Source organism: Hippocampus guttulatus, chromosome 4, assembly GCF_054856545.1.
Source record: "Hippocampus guttulatus isolate MCC_2025c chromosome 4, RoL_Hgut_1.0, whole genome shotgun sequence".
NCBI classification, from domain to species: Eukaryota; Metazoa; Chordata; class Actinopteri; order Syngnathiformes; family Syngnathidae; genus Hippocampus; species Hippocampus guttulatus.
Window position 1 is genome coordinate 16536140 of NC_141264.1, and position 22005 is coordinate 16558144.

General features: G+C 42.9%; 1 protein-coding gene across 1 annotated transcript in view; it reads right to left on the reverse strand.

Annotated features, from left to right (window-relative positions):
* LOC147206130 (cGMP-inhibited 3',5'-cyclic phosphodiesterase 3A-like) overlaps nucleotides 1–22005 on the reverse strand; it is a 72552-nt gene that overhangs the window by 21066 nt on the left and 29481 nt on the right. The window contains exons 2-3 of the mRNA XM_086109453.1: nucleotides 9413–9463; nucleotides 710–970 (exon numbers count right to left, since the gene is read on the reverse strand). Of these exons, the coding sequence (XP_085965579.1) occupies nucleotides 710–970; nucleotides 9413–9463 (312 nt within the window). The remainder of the gene's footprint in view (nucleotides 1–709; nucleotides 971–9412; nucleotides 9464–22005) is intronic.

The following is a 22005-nucleotide window of genomic DNA, read 5'->3' on the forward strand; positions in this document are numbered from 1 at the left end:
AAAAGCACAAAAGCCAGTGACAGCTGACTTTTTGGAGGATAAATTTCATCGCTCACTAACTTCCCTCCTGCAGTTCTCTTCTTACACAGACAGAGTTGGACATCGTCATCCTGAGGAGTCTGAAAAAGTGCAGACTCAGAGGTCACTCCTACGAGTCCAGACAATGTGATTAGTTTCATCTACGGATAGCCAGGATGGGCGTTGCCTTCAAAAACGCACTAAAAAGGTATCAATTGTGTTTGACATCCAACATTTTAACACACTCTCGTATGTCTTTGCAACCATTTTGACAGACGCATTCGCCACCGTGTTGCCCCTCTTTCTTCTACTGCGCGCACACGCGCACACATCGGACTTCTGCACATCTGTCATGTTGACACAGCTGTGGCTATGAAAGGGAGAAGCAAGCTCCAAGCTGTAGACATGCTCTATTTTTCTTCACTCAACTCTATGAAAACACACTTCCTTCATTTGATGCTAAAAGGTCTGCGAGGCAGCAGCAGCCATTAGCGGGCAGACGGGCTCAAAGATTAACATGTGCGTTGAACGATTTGTGCCCTTTAAATCATTTGGGCCGTAATACGGTGGACCGCAGTTCCATCTAAGGGTAATTTCACATACTTCCCAAAGACAACTATACATTTGAATGTTTGGGCCCAATTCTCAAATCGTGATTTGCACCACATGTTGCCTCCATGAATTTCCTGACCTTATGGATGGACGTCTTCTCTCCCTTCTCGGGTCCCTCCTCGGAGTCGGAGTAGACGTAGGCATCGCAGGGGTTAAGCAGGGGAGCGGGGCGTGGCCGGTGCAAGGGCTGGAAGGTGAGCTGGGTGGTGAGCAGGCTGCTGACAGCCCGGAGTGAGGTGCAGGTGTTGGAGGGCAGTGAGGGGTCAGCCAGCAGGTCTGTGATCAGTCCATGCGCTTCTCCCATCACTGCGATGTCCACCATGACACTGGTGCCTGATGACTGCAATGGAGAAATGAATATAATTGCGGTGGAGAAACGAACTAATCGACATGTACAACCTTTATTTTCAAATATTTGTTCCATAAAATTGAGAGAGAGAGAGAGAGAGAGAGAGATTTCAAATTTGCCCCACAGTCTCAACGACAGCTCACATGAGCTTTACATTTTTAATGCCCCGCAATGGCTTTGTTCAGTGTTTTAAAGTTGAGTTAGCCACTCAGTGAGTAAGAATAAATGTTTGCTTATCGCTGTCGGTGGGCCGAATCCAAAGTGGTCACTTTTCATTAGACTCCAAAAACTCCATGTTTGTTCAACTATTAGCATTTCATCGTCAAAGAACGCGAGGCATTTTCCACACTTGAGATTGGGTCTTAAATTTGTAAAAAAAAAATAGCACCTACATGTGGATTGACCAATAGCACAGATTGGTGAAAACAAATCATAACTTTACCAAATCGTGACATCGGAGGTTTGGTCTAACGCCAGGAATATGCACAAAAAGACAGACATGCATCACAGGTTTACTTCTAGACCTGATATTCACAGGTAGTACTTGACAGTAGTCTGGGCCGACTTGTAGATTTTAGCCCAAACAAAATCAGGCTTAAGCGTGTTCAGCACATCTGTGCAGTGATGCTTAATGAATGGGCTCATTAGCAACGTCCAAGCCAAACAACATGGCTTTCTCCCTCCCGTGCTAGCTGGTAACTTTCACATCTTCCTGAGCGTCTGCGCAAGTGAGCTCAGGCCGGTCTTGGCTGTCGGTGAATAGATCCACCAGACTCACCGACTTCTCGTTTTGCACAGACAATGTTATCAGATTTTTCTCGCCCCCAAAGTCACATTCCCTTTAACACCAGCTGCTAGACAGCTAGGGAGGAGGGAGAGAGAGAGAGAGAGAGAGAAAGAAAGAGAAAAAAGGTTATGTTTATGCTGGCTTAAATATCCTGGGGCTGGCTTGAACACAACTCATGTGAGTGTGTGTGAGTACTCTCCATTCAGCCCCAACATGTGGGAACATTTCACGTTATTTTCCTTCCTCCTATCTGATAGGTCGGCGTATATATGAATGTTCCCTACTAGTCTGCAGTTGTTGCCACTTTTGGGTTGTCCGATACAAAAACAGCTATGTGTTCATCTATGAGGTTATTCTTTTTCCACAAATAACCGATTTGCAACACCTTTTTACTGTTCAGTTCACTGTTGTATGCTGTCCACACTTCATGCAAACAAGTGTCTCTTGGGCTAGTTCCAAGCCGATTTGACAATTTCGAAAGGGGAACGTGACTGCTGCTTAACATCTGGTTGGAAAAAAGAAAACAATGACCCCGAGTGGGTCTCGTATCCTCACACAGTCTTGCACGCATGGATCATCTGCAAATAAATACAGTGCAACCTTCCCATTAAGTGGTGCAATTTGCACTTAAACCCAAATGAAAAATCCATCCTTCCATTATCTGGAACCCATGTCTGTCTTCGGGGATTAGGCGGGGTACACCCTAAACTGGTTGCCAGCCAATTGCAGGGCACACAGAGACAAACAACCATTCACACTCACACTAAGGGACAATTTGGCGCGTTCTACCATGCATGCGTTTTGGGATGTGGGAGTAAACTGGAGTACCCGGAGAATAACCACGCCGGATTTGAAGCCTGCATCGCTGCAGTGTGATGCGGACGTGCTAAACAGTCGACCACCGTGCCGCCACAATGAAATATACTGTATGCCTCAAGATTCTTAACAAAAGTGAGATTGCACAAATTCCATTATTAGGTGACATGTCAGCAAATTTTGTAAACTCAAAATGATTTAAAGGATGGACTCTACAAGTCTGTGGAGTCCATGTTGTTGTTGTTTTTTTTCTTTTGTTTTTTTTTTAGAAGTCATAAAAATGCAAACTATTTAAAACGTACTAATATCACGAAATGTTGTATGAATGAACGGTTCCAAAGTTGGATCATGTGGCCTTGGTGGTGGTCTGTACTCAGTAGAGGTGCTTACTTATTCATAGAATGCTATTTCCCACAGAAAAAAAAACAAAAAAAACATTGCATTGCTCTGATTAACTCTCGAACTGGACTTTGGCGCATATAAAAGCGGTGTTGGCTTTGATTTTTATTGCTGCACAGTGCCATGAAAGTTTATGACGGAGATTCTCTGAGTTTTGGGACACAGTGGCGAGAAAAAACAACATACATAATCTGAATTTGCAAGCATAATACACACACAGCACGACGACAACGTGAGCAGAACTGTGGCTAAATATTGATTAAATTGGCCTTCAGACTTTTATTTGGGTTTCAAGGACTTATGTTCGGTTTGCTTCTTTGGTACAGTACTTCAAAATGTTAATGTCTGGCTTACTGCATGAGTAGTAATCGCAAAAACTATGCACACATATATATATATATATTATATATACACAAAACAGCATAATAGCATGTAGCTTAAGGTTTAAGTTTTTTTATAATTGTTATGATTATTATTCGATTTATTGATTTTATTTTTTTTACTCAGGCTGCTAGCCAGATATACCCGCATCATCTAAAAATGTTAACATAATTGGGATGTTATTGTTTTGCTTTATAAGTAAACGCTGTGCTTTAAGAATTCAGGAAAAATTTGAAACACGGATCAAAATGTTTCTATTTTTCATTTTCAATTTTTTTTTCTGCCAGAACAAAGCAATTATTTCACTTTCCCTTGACATTATTGCAGCTCATTGTTTGTGTTTAACTTTGCTTAATAGGTTATGAACCACATCTGACTCTGCTGTTTTCTGGAAAAACACTCTCAATGCCAAATATTTGGATTGATACGATGAAGGATTGGACGGGAAAATACTTTTCAAAACTGTTCAATTATGACCAGAGTCCAAAAGAGTCATGAAGGTCAACTATGCTGTCCACAAGCTGCATACACAGTCAATCAGGGAGGTTTCTGGGAGAAAAAGGCCAGGCCCTCATGTCGTTCATAACAACATGGATTATGATGCATTTTCAAACTGCTCGGCAAACATTTGTGTTAAATTAACAGCGGCGACTTTGAATAACGTTAGCCCTCAAGAGCTTGCAATCATCCGACTAACCCGGTGGCCTGTGCCAGCATTCATTCTATTGCAGCAAAATGATGAATGCACAAGGGTGCATATTTGGTTTTGTTGACATGTAACGTTTAAACCACGAACAAGTATCAATAAACACTTTTTATGATCAGCTAACAGCCAAGTCAAACACGAGGTGACGCGCGAACATTCTGTTGTGACACGGAAGAGCGATGGCTGTGGAAGAGTGCGTCAGCAGGCGTGCGATGGACCAATGCCCGGACGGAGGCCTGTCGGTGCGCACGAGAGCCAGGGCTCGTCAAAACAAATCAGCAGTCACTTCTGAAGCCTTGTTTGTGTGCACTCACAGCTTTTGCTCTCTCGTGTCGGCGCGCAGATCGGCGCTCAAGTAAACAATGGCCAAAATGAATTGTTGCAGGTCCCGTGCCATTCATATATATTGCCATCCATCAGGACTACGTGTGTTTATAATGTGGGGCGAACGCTATTGCTCGGTTGGTTCGCAGCAAGGTCAACCGACCTTTGGAAAAGAGCACTTATTAGAAAGGCAAGCTTCTTCGCTCAGCAACCTCCTCTTTGTTCGTACTGTCTCGGGATTGGTCGCAAGAGATATCGAAACACGTTCTTGGTGCCACAGCTTGCCAAGCATTTTTTTTTAAACTCCAGTTGACCCTTTTTACTCGATGACTTGTATATTCTCGACAAGTGGCTATCGCGACATCACACCAACATCGAATTAAAAATCCAAATGTTTTCCATAGCCCTTTGCCTTTCAAAAGTTATTCAATACAGTGGACGAATGGCTCAAACTTCAACCAAGACACATACGCATTTTAAACTAGGCTACGTATGAAACTGTAGGAAAAAATGGATTTTGATGGCATGGGAGCTTTTAAACTAAAACTGAGAAAAATGACAGGTTGTCTAATTAACATTTGAAACTTTGACCTTGAAAACAGATGTTAGAATGGAGAGCTTCAAAAAGTTAGCACAAGCTTGAGTGAGGGTTCCTGTCTGTACATTGTGCTAGTATATTCATTCATTTTTGCGAACCGCTTCATCCTCACAAGGGTTGCGGGGGCTGCTGGAGCCTATCCCAGCCGTCTTCGGGCAGTAGGCGGGGGACACCCTGAACCGGTTGCCAGCCAATCGTAGAGCACACTGAGACGAACAACCACGCACGCCCACACTCACACCTAGGGACAATTTCGAGTGTTCAATGAGCCTGCCGTGCATGTTTTTGGAATGTGGGAGGAAACCGGAGTACCCGGAGAAAACCCACGCAGGCCCGGGGAGAACATGCAAACTCCACACAGGGAGGCCAGAGCTGGAATTGAACCCGGTACCTCTGCACTGTGAAGTCGACGCGGTAACCACTCGTCCACCGGGCCACCTGTGCAAGTATACTCACCTCTAAATGTACTGGGATGGAGGCCAATTACTTCATTTTTTTAATGTTGACTGAAAACACTTGGGATTGAGTTTGCGAATTTCACATGGGCTTATTACTCCCTATAGCTTCCTCTTTACAAGGTATAAAATGCATAAATGCATGCTCTGTAAGTTTTAAGTCTGGACATTGACTCAAGCTGTCTAAAACATTTCAACTATTCCCTATCTTTGGGCCAATCTTTCTTCGTCATCTGGTTACCTGGGGCAAACAACACAATGATGGGAGTTATAAAAAACCCCCAACAAAAACAAAAAACCCCCCAAAGTGCTACTTCAATATTTGGGACATATTTTTGTGTGTTTAGACAATAACTCACATAGGATAACTTTGTCTGACTAAAAAAGTGTTCATCAGTGCCTCTGATTATATTTAATGACGATTATTAATAGAATACGCAAAAAATGTCACATATTTGCTATTTCTGATCCGGTCCCCATTGTGCACTTTCAACCTCTTGGATCCGTCCTCTAAACAGGCCATCCGCGGAGTAGGCCGTAAACGGACAGTGATGTGTGGGATTGTTGAAAATTGTGCAATACTGTAGTGAGAAACTAATGTGTCCCGGGGGGAGAGTAAACGCTGGGACAAATGGCCTCAGGGGCCTGCTGGAAAGAAAGTCAAGTGTTTGATCTTCCAAGTAAACACATTTAAACCCTATAGGAAACGATTAGTCCTCACAAGGGCTGAGAAATAAATTCGACATGAATTTTTGCTCTCAATCATAATCTGAAGAAACTGGGTAGTAATATAACAAAAATGACAAAACGCGTATGTTTTATGTTTACTTTCCGTCACTTTTTTTTGTTTTTTTTTAGGTCAGGGCCAGTGCATAGCCATATAATGGTTCTGAATGGATTATCGGAAGAGTTCACCACTTTGAATAACAAAGCAGTGATATAGGGTGAATCATAGCAGAGGACTAGCACAAAGCTCCCTCCGGATTCTCCTCGTTCCCAGCCAGATTGGTCGAGCCAAAACTACACCCAGCACTCAAAGCTTCCAACTTCCCAAACAACCCCGGAGCCCAACTCCCTTTACGAGCTCTTTAGAAGCGAGCAAATTACTCAAACTCTGCTGAACCCGATTCCACCGCTGCAGCCCGGCCACATCTTGTTATTGCATGTTTTATTCAAGCAAGGGGCGTGTAAGGGGGATGGAAGGGGATGGGGAGGCAATCAAAATAAAATCAATTATCATTTAAAGGAAGTTGCAGTTATTCTGAGAGATCCGCGCTTTTCATGTGGTATAGTTTTCTGTGTTTGGCCACTATTGCTTTGTTATCTTATTTGAAATTAGCTAGTTTTATTGCCGTATGTCTAACGCGGAATCGGAATATGTTAGACTACTTCTACATTCTGCATTTAAGGGGCACTTTTAGTCCTTCTGTCCCTTTAACTCATTCAGTACCAGCCAATTCTAGACCAAGTCAACGTCTTTGGGAGTGAATGAGTTAAGGGACAGTGGTTACTACAGTGGACAGCTTATCATGTTATCAGGTTACAGGGTGCATGAAAGGGTCAAAAAGGGCCTACTTCCAGAATGGGAATTTATATCAACATAATTCAGTCAATTCAACATATAGCTCTTGATGTATGAAAAATGTATAGTAATAATACACACAAATAAAACATTGGGGGCTCAGCATGACCACAGCCTTTGAAATGTTTTTTTTTTGGTGTTCGTACGTTTATTCACGGTTTGTAGCGCCGACGTGTTTTGGTCCTTTTGAGACAAGCTATTTCTGTTTAGGTTCTACTTGCCTTTTGCAAGCGCTTTTTGTCCTTCTCGTTTTCTCCTGGTTTGTTGAACCAGCAACATTATTTAAACTCTGTCGGCCTGGTGCCATTTTTCTGAATATATTTATGTCAAACCCTTTATGTTTTTAGAGTCCAATTCTTCCTGGAATCATCCGGGCATCCTGACAATGATAACTTATGTTTTTTTTGGGGCGGGGGGTTCCTTCCACAAAAAGTTATTTTGACAGTACAAGGATTCTGCCTGACAGCGATGCTATGAACAATTATGTGGGACAACATGGTCAGCAGCTAATATAAGCACTGATTTTGGCTGACAGTGCAGTGTCATAATGTACATGTACTGTATTGGAAATATTTCAAGATCCTAGAAATGAGGTATTTTGTTTTTGCTTTTTCTTACAGATTGTTTTAATGAGATGGGACAAAAAGACGTGAATGTGCCGCCATGTTTTGATTGTCTGCCATCTTTTACAATATACACCTTTTCCATATGCACTGTAACGTCAATGTCAATTCCATAGCTGTAACATCCCTGAAAGCTTTGGCTGGCGAGGGAAAATAAAAGATGCGGTTTGGAAAATGACTCTAATGCGCAGCTTGCTGGCCAATATGACACGGTGCAAATCAATCTAGCCCGCGTGCGAGCGGCTCTACAGGCGGCGGTGTGACGCAGGCACGCGACGAGGTGTCACGGCCGCACGACCGAGCAAGCCAAGCAGCCTCCGTGGGAAGAAAGCGGAGCTAAGGGGACAACAGCTTGCAGCTGGACATGCTTGCCAACGAAAGCGTCAACTTCTCACACGTCTTGTCGCTCAATGGACGCTGGCAGGATTGCACTGATGGACGGCAGCTTTGCAAAATGACCAATCACTAAAGAGGACGCATCAATCAAATAAGGCCAGAGGGAGCGATCATACTGTCGCGCTGATGTAAACTACCAGAGTCAAAGTCTGAGCAGGAAATTAGACACGCACTGATTGATTACAAGTAATAGCACAGTTATGATCGCACGTCATTAAAAAAAAAAATGAATGCCCCCCCCCAACCCACAACAACTTTGCATGATTTATTCGTGCTATCTAATCTCACGCTGTCGTCGCCGCCTCTATTCATTTCGTGAGCCTGTCCTGCTGATAAAACACACGCGCACACAAACACGCACACACAAACACGCGCGCGCGCGCACACACACACAGCAAAGATCCATGCCAACGTCCAAGGGCACTGTTTGTTCTTCCATGTCATTCAGAATGGTGCCCTGTGGCTCAGTGGCAGCTCAATACATTGATGATGCCCGAACACTCAGTTTCCAAACATGGAGAAGGTAATGTCAAAGAGGTGTGCGTGTTTTGTTTCTGTCCTCCAAAAGACTGATTCGCTGCGCTTTAAAATTAATGGTACGTATTATTTTTTTTGGAAGATGACTAAAACATTCACCAGTTCACATTTACCAGTAATAAATGTTCTTTAGAAATGGCTTATTGTTTTTTTTTAATGGCAATAGTTTGTTTCGCAGTCAAATAAATAGTTTTCAACTCTGAAGGTTTTCAACTTTTCACTTTCTCTTGTAGGGATTGCTATTCCTCATGAAATGCTGCATGAGTGACAATGCACAAATGACAATTACCAGTAAATTAAAAAATGTCTATTTTACAGTGGGTGAGCAAAATTACAAGTCATAGTCAATTACATACATACATCCATTTTCCAAATTGCAGATCCTCATGAGGGCCCATGTAAGATGACGCCTATACCAAATTCACTTTGGGCAAGAAGCAGGGTACACCCTCATCTGTTTGCCAGCCAACGGCTGAAAATACAGTCCAATTTCATCCGATTCAATCAAAATGTTTAAGCAGGGTTTCGTTCACTTGGAATTCAGAATTGACATCGGAAACTTTTGATGCTTACATCAATGCCAATTCTGATTGGCTCAGGTTGTGATTTTGTTGTGCCTCTGACATTATTTCTCAGAATGAAACTCGGATTAGCGAGTGTACCGGTATTTGACTTCCTCTCGGCTGTAAAGATCATCTTCAGTGACTTCATTCATTGATTTTGCAGATGACAAATGTTTGAAGCTTGGAAAACGTTTGTGTGTGTGTGTGTGTGTGTGTGTGTGTGCATGCGCATGTGTGAGAGTGTCCTTCTGCATGGGCCACCCCACCTGTGATCCTCGGGAGCCTCTTTTGTGTTCCCAGTCTGAGCGGGCGAGTATCTGCGAGACAACAAAGAGAAAACTATTGGCAAATGACTGAAAAGCGACAACGTAATGGACGTAACACTCATGGGTCAAAACAATAGGTACGCCTCCGCGATCCAATGATGTCAGAGAGAAGAGTTGCATGAACCAGTTTGCCTTTGTAAAGATCATAATGAGTTGTTTGGACGGACACTGTCAGCAAGATAGTAATTTATCGCTATTAGAACTGCAGTTTGTCAAAATAAGATTGAAGAACGTTTTTACTGGAGTTAAACGAGTTCATCAAAAATGTGGGAAACAACAGAAGCAATCAGTAACACTGTTAATCTACTTTTTAGTTCCTTGACAATGAAAATCAAAATGGAGCATTGTAATCTTTGACGAGGCAATATTTTGGATTGGATATATCTACTCTGACGTTACTCTGTATAGTGTGCATATGTGAAAAAATGGAGAAGCCATGCGATTGGTAGTTTGGAAATGCAAAAATGAGTTTTTGCACCCACCCCAACACACTTTCCACGAAGCGCAGACATCTAATGCAATTTCACAGACAGGTTTGGTTTACTTTCGTTCCTACTGGCTGCCTGAGGGTCTGGTGGAGGCGGAGGATCTGATTACCAGCGACTGCATCCTCCTCAGGCCTCGCAACCCCCACACCCCGCATTCTCCCCCCCACCCCCCACTTTCTCCAGAGTCACTGCATGCATTAGAGCACTGACGCATGCTACAGAAATTCTGGACAGGCAAGTCGTGATGAAAAACTTGTTGGGTGGATGTATGTCGGCTCCCTGGTCCAAAGACGCCTCGACAAACCCGACATGTCAACGTGACAAATCGCAGCACCACACTCACCAAAGGCAAGCGTCTCAGTATTGGCGCCAAACGGATAATTCAGGTGTAATTGAATGTGTCACTGGGGCTTATTGAGTTGTGTCATGCTGTGGGCTAAAAGTGAGGATCGGCCTGCAAGCAGCTTGTACCGAAACCAGTGTGATTTGCGCGGTACTGTAATGCCGTTTGACTCCAAACTCCAAGACACGCATGGGATTGTTACTCTTATTTGCTTGGATATAGGCTTGGTTAAAAAAGCGACAAGATGTTTTGAGCAATTATGAATCACTTTTTGCCTAAGGACACACAAATAACACAACAAAATACCGCATGGTGAGAAGCAGTACTAAGTGTAAATACATACATTTAAATTCACCCTTTCAGGGACAGCGGTTCCTAGAGTGGACAGCTTATCCTGTTAGCAGGTTACAGGGTGCATGAAAGGGATAAAATGCCTGGGGGGGGGGGGGGGGCTGTAAAATAATTTCAATTTCGTCTTTAAGATACAGTGGGACATCGACTTAGGAACACCTCTTCATACCAAATTTTAAAGTTGCGCCTCAACAGGAAAATATTGCCTCTTGTTACGAAATAAATTTCAAGATACGAAAGTTAAAAATACAGTATCGGCTGCTAATTGCAGCTCCGAGTTTCCTGAACACAGCATACTTATAGCTGCCATTGGCTATTACCTAGCATCTTCCTGGTATCCCATTGGCTAAGAGGGACCTCTACCGTATGTGTCTATGTGTGGATATACTGCCGATCAATAGATAGCTGTGTCTAATCAGTGACCTCGTCATTCGCCCCTCGGGCCATGAGGTGTTCCGATAGTTTTACGTAAATGTGAATCACCCAGAAAAAGTGTTCGCCAGTTGGCCGATCGCTCACTATGCTGATGTTTGCCTTGGACATTTTCGAAGGATTATTAAAAGCTGACCAAAGCAAACATCCTTGGATCAGTTCATAAGAAAACGCCAGGCAAAATCCACTTCTGAGAGTGAACATGAACTAAAGAGGGCAAAAAACAATAAGGACGCAGTTAAGTTAAATGACCATAATTTTTATTCTGTACTCTATTCTGTTTTTTTTACATTATGCACAACTATCATATCGTGCAATAATCTAATTGTAACATGTATTTGTTACATATTTTCATGCATTTTTATGCTTTAGAAAACATTTATGTCTGAATTTTGGGGGACTTGGAACGGATTAGGGCATTTACATGGAAAATGCGCCTCTACGTACAACATTTTCGACAAGAAATTTGTTCCAGAACCAATTAATGTCATAAGTAGAGGCACCACTGTATAATACATAACTTAATGAATTCTATAATTCCTAAAATCCCAGTTTGTCTACAACAGAGTAGACCGTACCCATTGTCTTAGTCACAGTTTGACATTCACATGGACATTTTCTTTTTATTGAATGCAAAGATTGGAAGGTTTGTTCTTTCAACCTCCTTTTTCTTGATACTGCGTGTCCAACAAGTTAGTGAGCGCCGTACGTCTTTACAGGTGCCATGCCTGAGGAGGTAAACTGGAAGTCGAAGGCAGCACTTAATCCACACGGTTAAAGGCTCATTTATTCGATTCACTGTAAATGGCGGCCAATTAACCGCTTCACTAAAGCTTTGACAACAGCGCGGGCGCTAGCAGAGGGCTCAGTCAATTGCAAACCTGAGTGGTGTGCCTTATGAGCGTCTCCAAGTGTACACATAAAGAGTCTTGTGTAAGGCCGGCTTTCATGTGTGTGCAGTGAAACACAACGCAGCCTCATGACACGCAAGGCCCCGTGCGCTCTTAGCGGGCCAAAACGTTGCCTCGAGAGATTTTCCAGGCCCACTGAGGCTACATGGTTTGGGTCTGAACAGCTAATACATATGGATGAGTTCCTCCTAAACATGCAAACAATACAGTAAATCCTGGTTTGCTGGAACACCATGGCCTGAAATGTGAGCTGACATCCCGACTCAACAGCAACACCAAGTTTCAACCTCTATTCATGTGCCTTCACTAGCGACAGTATGTCTTTCTTCTTGACGACTTCCTCTCTAGGGGATGTTTTGCTGTTGCTCTTGTGCAAGTCACTGATGGTTCAGACTTGGAGTGCAGTCAGCATTGGTTCAGTTCCTCCTCAGTGACCGTGTGACGGAAAAGCCGCTATTCAATCGCCGGCAGTCAATCATATCACGTCTTTTGTCTTTTGATGAAGAAGCACGTGGTGCATTATTATGCAAGGTTGTACGTTCGAGTCCAAGCAACGGTGAAAAACAGTCCATCGTGAGCTATGTTAGTACGAAGACCAAGAATGGATGGACTGGAGGCACGCTACACTTTCTGCATATCAGCACTATGAAATTCCACCAATCAATACAAAAATAAACTAGAAAAAAAAATAGTCATGAGCTATGTTAGTACGAAGACCATGAATGGATGGTCTGGAGGCACGCTACACTTTCTGCATATCAGCACTATGAAATTCCACCAATCAATGTAAAAATAAATGAGAAAAAAAACTAGAAAGACATTTACGCAGTGGCGTTCCGTCAGGGCCAGCAAGGCCTTCTCTGCTGTCCTAAACATTCTCAGAAAAGTACATTTATCAATGTACTTTTCTGAGAATAACACATTTAATTCATTATTTTATTTTCATAAATATGTAAACAAAATTATTCTCTGTATTCTTTACGTCATATTATTTCCACTTAGTCGAGTGGCTAAATAACATTGAAAGCCACTCGATAATTAACTTATTTATTATGGTAGAGTTTTTAACCAATCATATTTCATCTAGCTTGTGTTGCCAGGTAAATTAAACTTGCTCGGGGCCTTCAGAATAAACCGAGCAGGCCCCTGTGCGCTGTAAGTGAACGGGCACAGTCAGGTTGCAATAGCCAATCAGATCACGAGTCTCAGACCTGACTCGTCTGCCAATCAGATCACGAGTCTCAGACCTGACTCGTCTGCTAGAAGGCCTTATGTCGAGACTGGCCGTGCGCGTTCGGTGATTGGATTAGCGCCTTTTCTGTTTACTCAGATTTGTATCCTGACTTGTTCAATAAAGATTCTTTGAAAAAAAAAAAAGATTGGATTAGCGCCCGCTAGAGCTATCACTGCATTTTAACCCAAAATGGCCGAAGGAGCAGACGATCTGGTTGCAGAACTACTTTCCACACAGAAAGGAAACATCAGAGCATGGCTGGGCGCTTACAAGCTACTGTGCGTTTAAAAACATTTGGGGACACTTGCGTAGATCTGCAGCTCAGTGAACAGGCACTACATTGGCGAGTCAATGAATTTTATTTTACATTTCTTGTCATTTTATTTCGTTAGTATTACATGAATGGTAACGAAATAAAATGACAAAGATACAAAAATATATCAAATAAATCTGCTCACCTGCAAATTATTGTGCAATGGCGCATTGTAGTCACCTTCGTGCACGAAAGTTCATTCAATCTCAGCTGCTCAACGCTTTCAGTTATTGTATTTGCTGTTGTATCGCCGTTTTTCAAAATGCAAATGATCTGTTTACTTTATTTTCAAAGAATAGTTTGTTTTGTTATTGTTTGGTTGGTGTCTTATATGAAACTGCGACATTGCGCAATTTATTGGACAGACTTGTTTAAGATCACACAGCGTAATTTGGGTGGCATTTTATTTAGAATTTTTAAATCATCTTTTTATTTTTGACAATATCTGTAAATTTAGTTTCCTGCTCTTAATTGTGAATGCATACTTGATGGTTTTAAATGCTCCTGAAATCAAGTGGTGCCTGACGAGCCTATATTGTGTATGTATGTGACGTCACAGAAGGCCTAAGGTTGAAATGCACGGCCCGCCACTGCATTTCCGTAAAACTATCAGAACGCCTCATGGCCCGAGGGGTAGAGGTCCCTCTTAGCCAATGGTATGCCAGGATTATGCTCGGGAGTAGCCAATGGCAGAGCAGCTATAAGTATGTTGCATTCAGGAGACTCGCAGCTGCGAGTAGCAGCCCATACTGTATTTTTACCTTTTGTATCTTGACATTTCTTTCATAGCAAAGGGCAGTATTTTCCTGTTGAGGCGTTTCGTAACTTGAAAAATTTGTATGAAGAGACGCTCGTAAGTAGAGGTACCACTGCACATTCTTCACGTTTTATGGTTTATAGCTACCCAAATGGCAGATGACTATTAGCCTCTGCAGGCTAAATTCTTTCTAGTCCGTGGTTAAGAAATAAAAAACCCCACAAAGGTCACCGAAAAAACTTCATCTGAAAATGACAATTTTCTGCAAATAAAGTCATGAAAAGCTGACACTCTTTTTGAGTTGGACTCCTAAACTGATTTGAATAGAAACACATTTTGCAGCGCAGCCTTTGGATACAATCATTCGAGGACATTTTGGCACACTCCGAGTAAACTGCTCCAATTGTCTCAGGTTTGAGGGATGTCTTCTCCAGATCGCATGCCTCAGCTCCTTCCAAAGATTAAATCGGATTTGGACCACGGCTCTGGAGAATACGCCAATGTTTTTGTTCTTCGTCATTCTTGGGTGTTTTAATCTGGGTGACGTCTTTAGCTGGGACCAAGCTGTTTCACAGTGGGAAGTGGTAATTTTCGCTCCGGAATGTCTTCGACAATTACGGTGGTTAACTTGAGAAAATGCACGCATCTCCATATTGACAAATTAAGAACGCAAGCACTCAGCGGACATTTGTCTTAATGAATACACCAAGTACTTGTCAAGGTTGGGAACAATCTTTTTGGATGTTAAGAGCCAACGATAATGCCCTCGTGCATCATCCACCCCCCACTTGGAAGACTCTGCAGATGCTTAATGAATTATTCCCACAGGAGTTTGATACGTGATGCTGTTTATCCTTCTCTGCTTGTTTGCTATCCACTTTGCGCACACCATGAGGTAAATGTGTGCCGCTGTCCGTAAACATACAAAGATAGCAAAAGAAAGATGTTGTATACGATGTGAGATGCGAAACAAGAATGCTTCGCATTTACACACTGGTGCGATATTTTGGATGGAATTTGGGTCAACGGTGTCAGATAATGCCAAAGTTAAATTTGGGTTCCATTCTGTTGTTATTTTTACTTTTCGGGTGCAAAATTTGTTTCAGACCGATACTAGTACTAGTATTCAACTTGTGAGTACCGATTACAATACCAGTAGTACTTTTGATAAATAAAATCCTTACAAATATACCCTATTTTCCGCACCATAAGGCGCTCTAAAAGCGTTCAATTTTCTCAAAAACCGACAGTGCGCCCTATAATCCGATGCGCCTTATATATGATGTTACAGTCTCGTTACATTCCCCATTGAATTCTCTCCCTGTGCTATCTAGTGGTGATTATTAGCAGGAACCAATTGGAACGTAAAGGGGTTCTGCTCGACCACACTCAAACAGACAACAACTTTGTCAGCTCTGCGCAGCCATTATGAAATGAAGATAATATCAAAAATATTGTTAACTACGGACTGAACAAAGGAAGAAGGAGACAACCAAGACATCTAGTGGCTGTATAGCAGCACCACAGCCAGGGCTCTATATAAATAAAGCTGTATTGTATTGCATTTAGCGTAGCTCCGTCTCATAGAGGCATAGTCAAGGAAACCGCAGCCAGGGCTCTATATGAATAAAGCTGTATTGTATTGTATTTCCTTTAGCGTTGCTCCATCTAGTGGAAGCATACCGCAACCACAGCCACTATTGTACCTTCTATTCTATGCACCTTATAATGGAGTGCGCCCTGTAAATTTCCCCAGTGTGGGACAAATAAAGGATATCTTATCTTATATATGAGAACAGTTTTAAAATAGGTCATTCATTGAAGGTACACCTTATATTCAGAAGCGCCATATAGTGCGGAAAATACGGTAAATATCCTCTTAAAAATTGCAGCTTCAAGGACATAGAGAGTATGGGCAATGATGCATCTTACAGCGAAAAACACTCGTTGAGCTGTAGATACTTATAGAAATTGTGTCTTAACAGCCACATGAGAGGCTGGACATGGATGGAATTCAAGAGAAAAAAACTCACAGCCATGCAAAAACTGAGTGGGCAAATAAACATAACAATATAAATGTCGGTAGCAACACATTAATAATGCACTTTAAGCATTCATGTACAAAAAAACTAAAACGCTCATCGAGAAATTGCATCTAAATGGGCATTTTGGCATGGATTCAGTATATGTGGAAAAACGTTCTGTCAGCCATGGATGCCCTTCTTGATCGTAAAATGGCCACAAGAGAGCACCAGAGACTGGTATCGGCAGCCTTTGCGAGCTTCGATAACCAGATACCCATGCCTTGTCTTGGTACTCACCCATCCCTATTTTTTCCCCAAAGTAGAGGATTGCTGCTTCCAATTTGATCTCCTTCCAAAACATTAAACTCACATCCATCCACATTTTGAAATCTGCATGAGACTCGAAGAGCCCTTCCCTACCAACTCAACTGCAAACACACCCGTGCAAATACGAGACACACTTAACCTTATACATGTGGTAAGAAAGCAAACAGGTGCTTGGAGAGGTAGACGGCCAAGACCTCTACACTGCGCTGACAAGTAAGAGAAAAGTTTTTCTTTTCTTTCTTGCATTCGCTCTCATTCATGTCATTTGCAGGAGTGCAATGAATGCTTCATTGAAAAATAAATGCTTACGATGATGACCAACACTTGTGGAGAACCATGTATAACAGTCTTATAATGACTTTGCCTTTTGAGCTGCCAATTTACAGAATTGCGTTCTTCCCAGCGTTTTTTTTTGTTGTTGTTGTTGTTGTTGCTTGCTCTGAATAATATATTTATAGACGGAGGGGTCACAAGGAAGGATCGGCACCTTCAAAAAATGTTTGACGGATTGAAAATAGTAGCAGCTAGATAAACTTCCAGATCGCCTCTCTGTCAGAGTGCTAAGAGGGCAGCAGAGTAGGTGTCAGCCATAGCCTGTCCACCACCATGGCCCCGAGCCACAGCCCACAGCAAGCCTCCACTCTGAGGTGCACAGCACAAACAAACTCGCTGAAAATATCGGTTGTTTGCCTTGCTCTCGCCAATAACCAGGTTAAGAACCACAATCTCCTGGTTTTCAAGTGTTTTGCTTTCGAGCCGCGGCCCCCTGTCGTCAGGCCCCGCATTCGCACAGCCCGTTCCGAGAGGCCTTGGATTGAGCCAATAAGACTGTCATCAACTCACCACGGAATCATTTTTTCAAAGTGTCTTGAAAATGAGCCGGAAACAGCCTCGTTCCAAATATAGCTCAGCGCCAGATACAGTATGCGCACGTGTTTCTTAATCATTCATTCACGGTCAGCGCTTCATTAGCCGATGCTGTTCATCCGGCTGCGTCCTACTTCGTTCTACATTACAGCCTTCACACACTGATGTGTGTCAATGTGTGGCCTGAATTGACTGAGACTCCACTTGAGTATTCCGTGAGGACAATTAGAGAGAAGGGAGATTGAAAAAGGTGCGCTGAGTTTATAGTTGGGTTAAATAAGATCAGCGTGCAGGATTTAGTGGCTTTAACCAAGGATTGCATGTGCAGCTCTGCACTGTCCAATTAAAACTCCCGACGTTCTTTCTCACCGAGTGGACAAGCTGGAAGTCTCTCAAAGTTCAAACAAACATCTATTTACATAAGAGCACACACCTCGCTGAACTTGTATTCAACCCTGCCAACCTTGAGGAGACAAAATCTTCCCCTTCCTATTCCTCCTTTGTTCTTCTATCTGCGCACCGTGTCAGAGATGAGCTGACGTCTGCAGCGCTCTCCTCTGACAACGCCGCCCCGCTACCAAAAACTAGGTCACATGCTGCAAAGTCTCTGACGAGAAGATGAGCTCTTTGGATGTTACAGCAGTTTAGTCATAAGTCATCCATGCAACAATACAAGAGCCCACTTTTCATCGGTGTTGGGACCAAGGAAAATACATAATGACAGGTGTGCAGTGTTTTGGAAAATCTTTCAGGGAAGTTCCGTGACGGTTTCACTGCAATTTGTCACCAAGTAGAATACGGCATTCTATATTCGCAGGTATGAATGACACATTTTAAAAAAATTGACCATTTAAATATAAAGTCCATCTATAATTGTGAATATATAACAAAAACGTATTTACAAAACACTAATGTAATACCGGTCCTCATTAGTGCCCGAGCTGACTTTTGGTAAGTCACCAGCCAACTGCAGCGTACATTAAAAAAAAAAAAAAACATTCTTGCTCACGGCCAATTTAATCATCAACGAGCTTGAAAATATAAAATAAATAAATTAGTTTTTACCGTCATACAAAACATTCTGCCATGAATGCATCACATCTAATGTCGTTGTACCATATTATTATTGTGTCGAAATTGGTTTTTATTTGTAAAATTGTTGATTTTTTATGGCCTAAAGGGGAAAAAAAACATTAGAACTTAAACACTGTACATTATGATGATAACTATCTCGCTGGTGAGATTCTCTGCCATATACACCCAGTCACAGGAGTCGCTCGCTGGTGAGGAGACTTTGTAAATCTCCTCTGGTCCACCCGCTGACGGCAGCGTATGTGGAGTTGAGAGTCGTCGCAATCCAAGCTGGCTAATGTTTTACTACGGGTTTTAGCGAGGGGGGCCAGTCATCATGGGTCATTTGCGTCATCACTGGAGGGAACTATTAAGGTGGGCTGCCAAAGCAGAAGGGGCCGCGCGCAGGAAATGAGGAACTCACTTGTGTCTATGCAAAGTTTAACGTGCTGAAACCTCTCTGCTGGCATATGGTGCACTCTCACCGTAAACTTAATGGTCATTAAAATGCTCACATGCACTAATATTATTCATGATGTGTTTTAAACTTTATGTGGACCACCTAATATCTATCTCCTTCACGCTTTCTGCTTGGGGTTGACTAGCCTGAGTGTCGGGCAATCCTTATTGTATGAGTCACTGAAGGCTAACAGTGATACGGCATGACCAACACGGAACCTACAGGTACATGCTTGAAAAAGGCCCCGATGCTTTGAACATCTCAAAAGATGGGACGATTATTTCTCCGCGTTATTCTTGGCGCGCGCGCTCACTCGTCTTGCTCTCGAGCTCAGGTTGGATCAAGGAACGAGGTTCTCGGCTCTGTGCATTTAGGGGATCTGGCGGGCTAAGACCTGGCAGCCCACCTCAAAGGGGCATGCCAAAGACATTAGAGTAGAATGGTCCAGTCAGGATTACTGCTGGGGCCTTGCGAGGCGAAGGAGGGAACACAGCATTCACTTGTTTGTTTGTTTTACAAGCCTCCGCTCTGTTCCGTCTGCAAGGTGCCAGTTTGCTTTGTGTGTTTTAAATCGCAATCGATTCAATACTGTGGACAGAGTGTTTGTGGCTACTTGTAGACCAGGTCACGCGAGAGTCCCGGGAGGGGCACACAAAACATGTTTTGACACTTACGTGAATGTTGGCAATAAATAAGTCTTGCTAAAGACAAATCACCCACATTAAAGATGAGCATGTAACAACCATACACACTCGGATACGAACGGATGTAAAATGGCAATTATTCAATGAACCTAAAATGCACGTTTGGAATGTGGGAGGAAGCTGGAGTACCTGGTGAACCCGCAAAGTCCGTATAGGAACTCATTCGAGACAAGACCGGAACCCCAAACCTCAGAACTGTGAAGCAGACGAGCCAACCACAAGGATCTTGAAACTGCGTACCAAATCATCGAAAGCAAATGTTCACAGGGTGTTCAGCATATGCTAGTGGAGCAGATGGTACTCCAACTGAGGGGATTTCAGCCAATCGGAAACCTGAAGAAAGTAATTTTTGGAACAAGGAATGAGAAAGACCGCAATGGCAGAGGGAGCACGTAACAAATCCAACCAGGCCTGTTGGACTCCACTCGGCTCCCGTAAATGTCGTGCATGCGCGTCAAAGTCAGCAAAATAAGCCTACTTTCACTCACACGCATTTTATCTGCCGGATCACTTCCCTTCTTGTCCCTAATGCAAGTGGACTGGAATTCCAAAAAAAGCCAGTGATCAGAACATAAACTGTCCACCAGAATGCATCACGCTTGGCAATGCTAACAAGGACAATTCAAAGGGAACTAAGCACGAAAGGAAAATGTTGGTTCTTCACATTTACATGCCAGTTCTTTGCGCTGAGTTGTTTTCATTCATCATAACTTGATAAATAAGAGGCATCTCATTACATTGTGTTAGATCACTAAAATTGATCAGATAAAGGGTGCATGAGTAACTTAGCTCTACCCGAGCTTGGGTAGTGCATACATCAATGTATGAGACTTCTGAAAAGAACCCCTGCATGTGCTTTACATGTGTGAAACATCAGATACGTCTGAAGTCAGTGTTAAGCCGACCCATTTTTTTTCTGTTTTGATGACTATAGAGGGTATTAAAGCCAATAATTTGTGCAAGCGGTGCAAAGGGTTGGGTGCAATTCCACTGTAAAATGTTTTTATGAAGCCATAAGTCTAACTGGGATGGGTGACAATATTTATCTTGGACGAGCGCGTCTACGTCAACAGCAACTTAATGGCCAGTCGAACAAAAAGACAATTTGACCTTGAAACAAGAGCTTTGGAGCACGAGCGAGCGACAATTTTCAATTGCGGCGCAAATGCCACGGAGGCCAAAGGCGATGGAGGCGGAACGTGAGCGTGCGATGCAGCTCACGGTGCACGCGTACATTATTTCGTGTTTTGACTCAGCACGGTCTGTGCTCTGTCCACGCTCACGCTCATCAGAGAGAGGACCACACAAACCAACACGCACTCGATGCTTGAAGAACATTTACAATTCCGTCAAGTTTCCCACAGGACTCCGGCAAACACACGACCCAGTGATGGCCCACTAAAGTATGCTCTTTTAAATGACACCCTTTATAAATCACTGATAAGGTTCAGAGGAGCCAAGTATGCGTACCAACTAATCCCCAACCTCTCATAAACTTGACTACATGTATAGGGACATAAATCTCTGCTTCCTCTTTTTGTTTTTGTTTTTTTTGAAGGCAGAAACAGCGAGTGTTAAAAAGAGGCTAGCATAAGGCCCGTGGGTAGGTTTCCACCATTAGTTCGTCAAGCGAGAGAGTTGCCCGTGACGTTCCCAGAGGGCACCCCCACATTTCCCCACGTAGCAGGAATGCGGGAATCTGCAGGAAGCGTGAAGGTACAAAGACAAGATTTCCCTGACCGACTGCGCTGGGCTTTCTCACCAGGACATGTCGGCGTGACAATGGAGCTTCAAGCTGGGCTCGCCAGCCTATAGGGGAGAAAAAGCCAAACGCATGAGATGCTTGTGGTCCTCTGGGGAAATAAATGACGCCGCCTCACTCGGACCGTGCGAGGAATAAATAGCGTCTAAGCTGCATGTTCCACTTTCAAACATGAACCCTGCTGCATTTCCGTCATGATTTTTAGTAGAAGGATCATGGACCACCCACCCAGAGTTGTGTTGACTACAGAGATATTTATTATTTTGTGTGTATTTGTACACAAATACATGTTTAAAAGCTGTTTACATTGATGTGAGACATTCAGAGTATTCAACACAAGGTTTGCTCATTGGGAGCTGCATCAATGTAATATAAATAAAATAGTTGTTTTGAATTGATACTGTGAGAAAGGTTGTGATTGGAGCTCGTATCGTAGTGGTAGTTTGCAGTGTACAGTATAACTGCAGGGCATCGCACAGAATCCAAAGG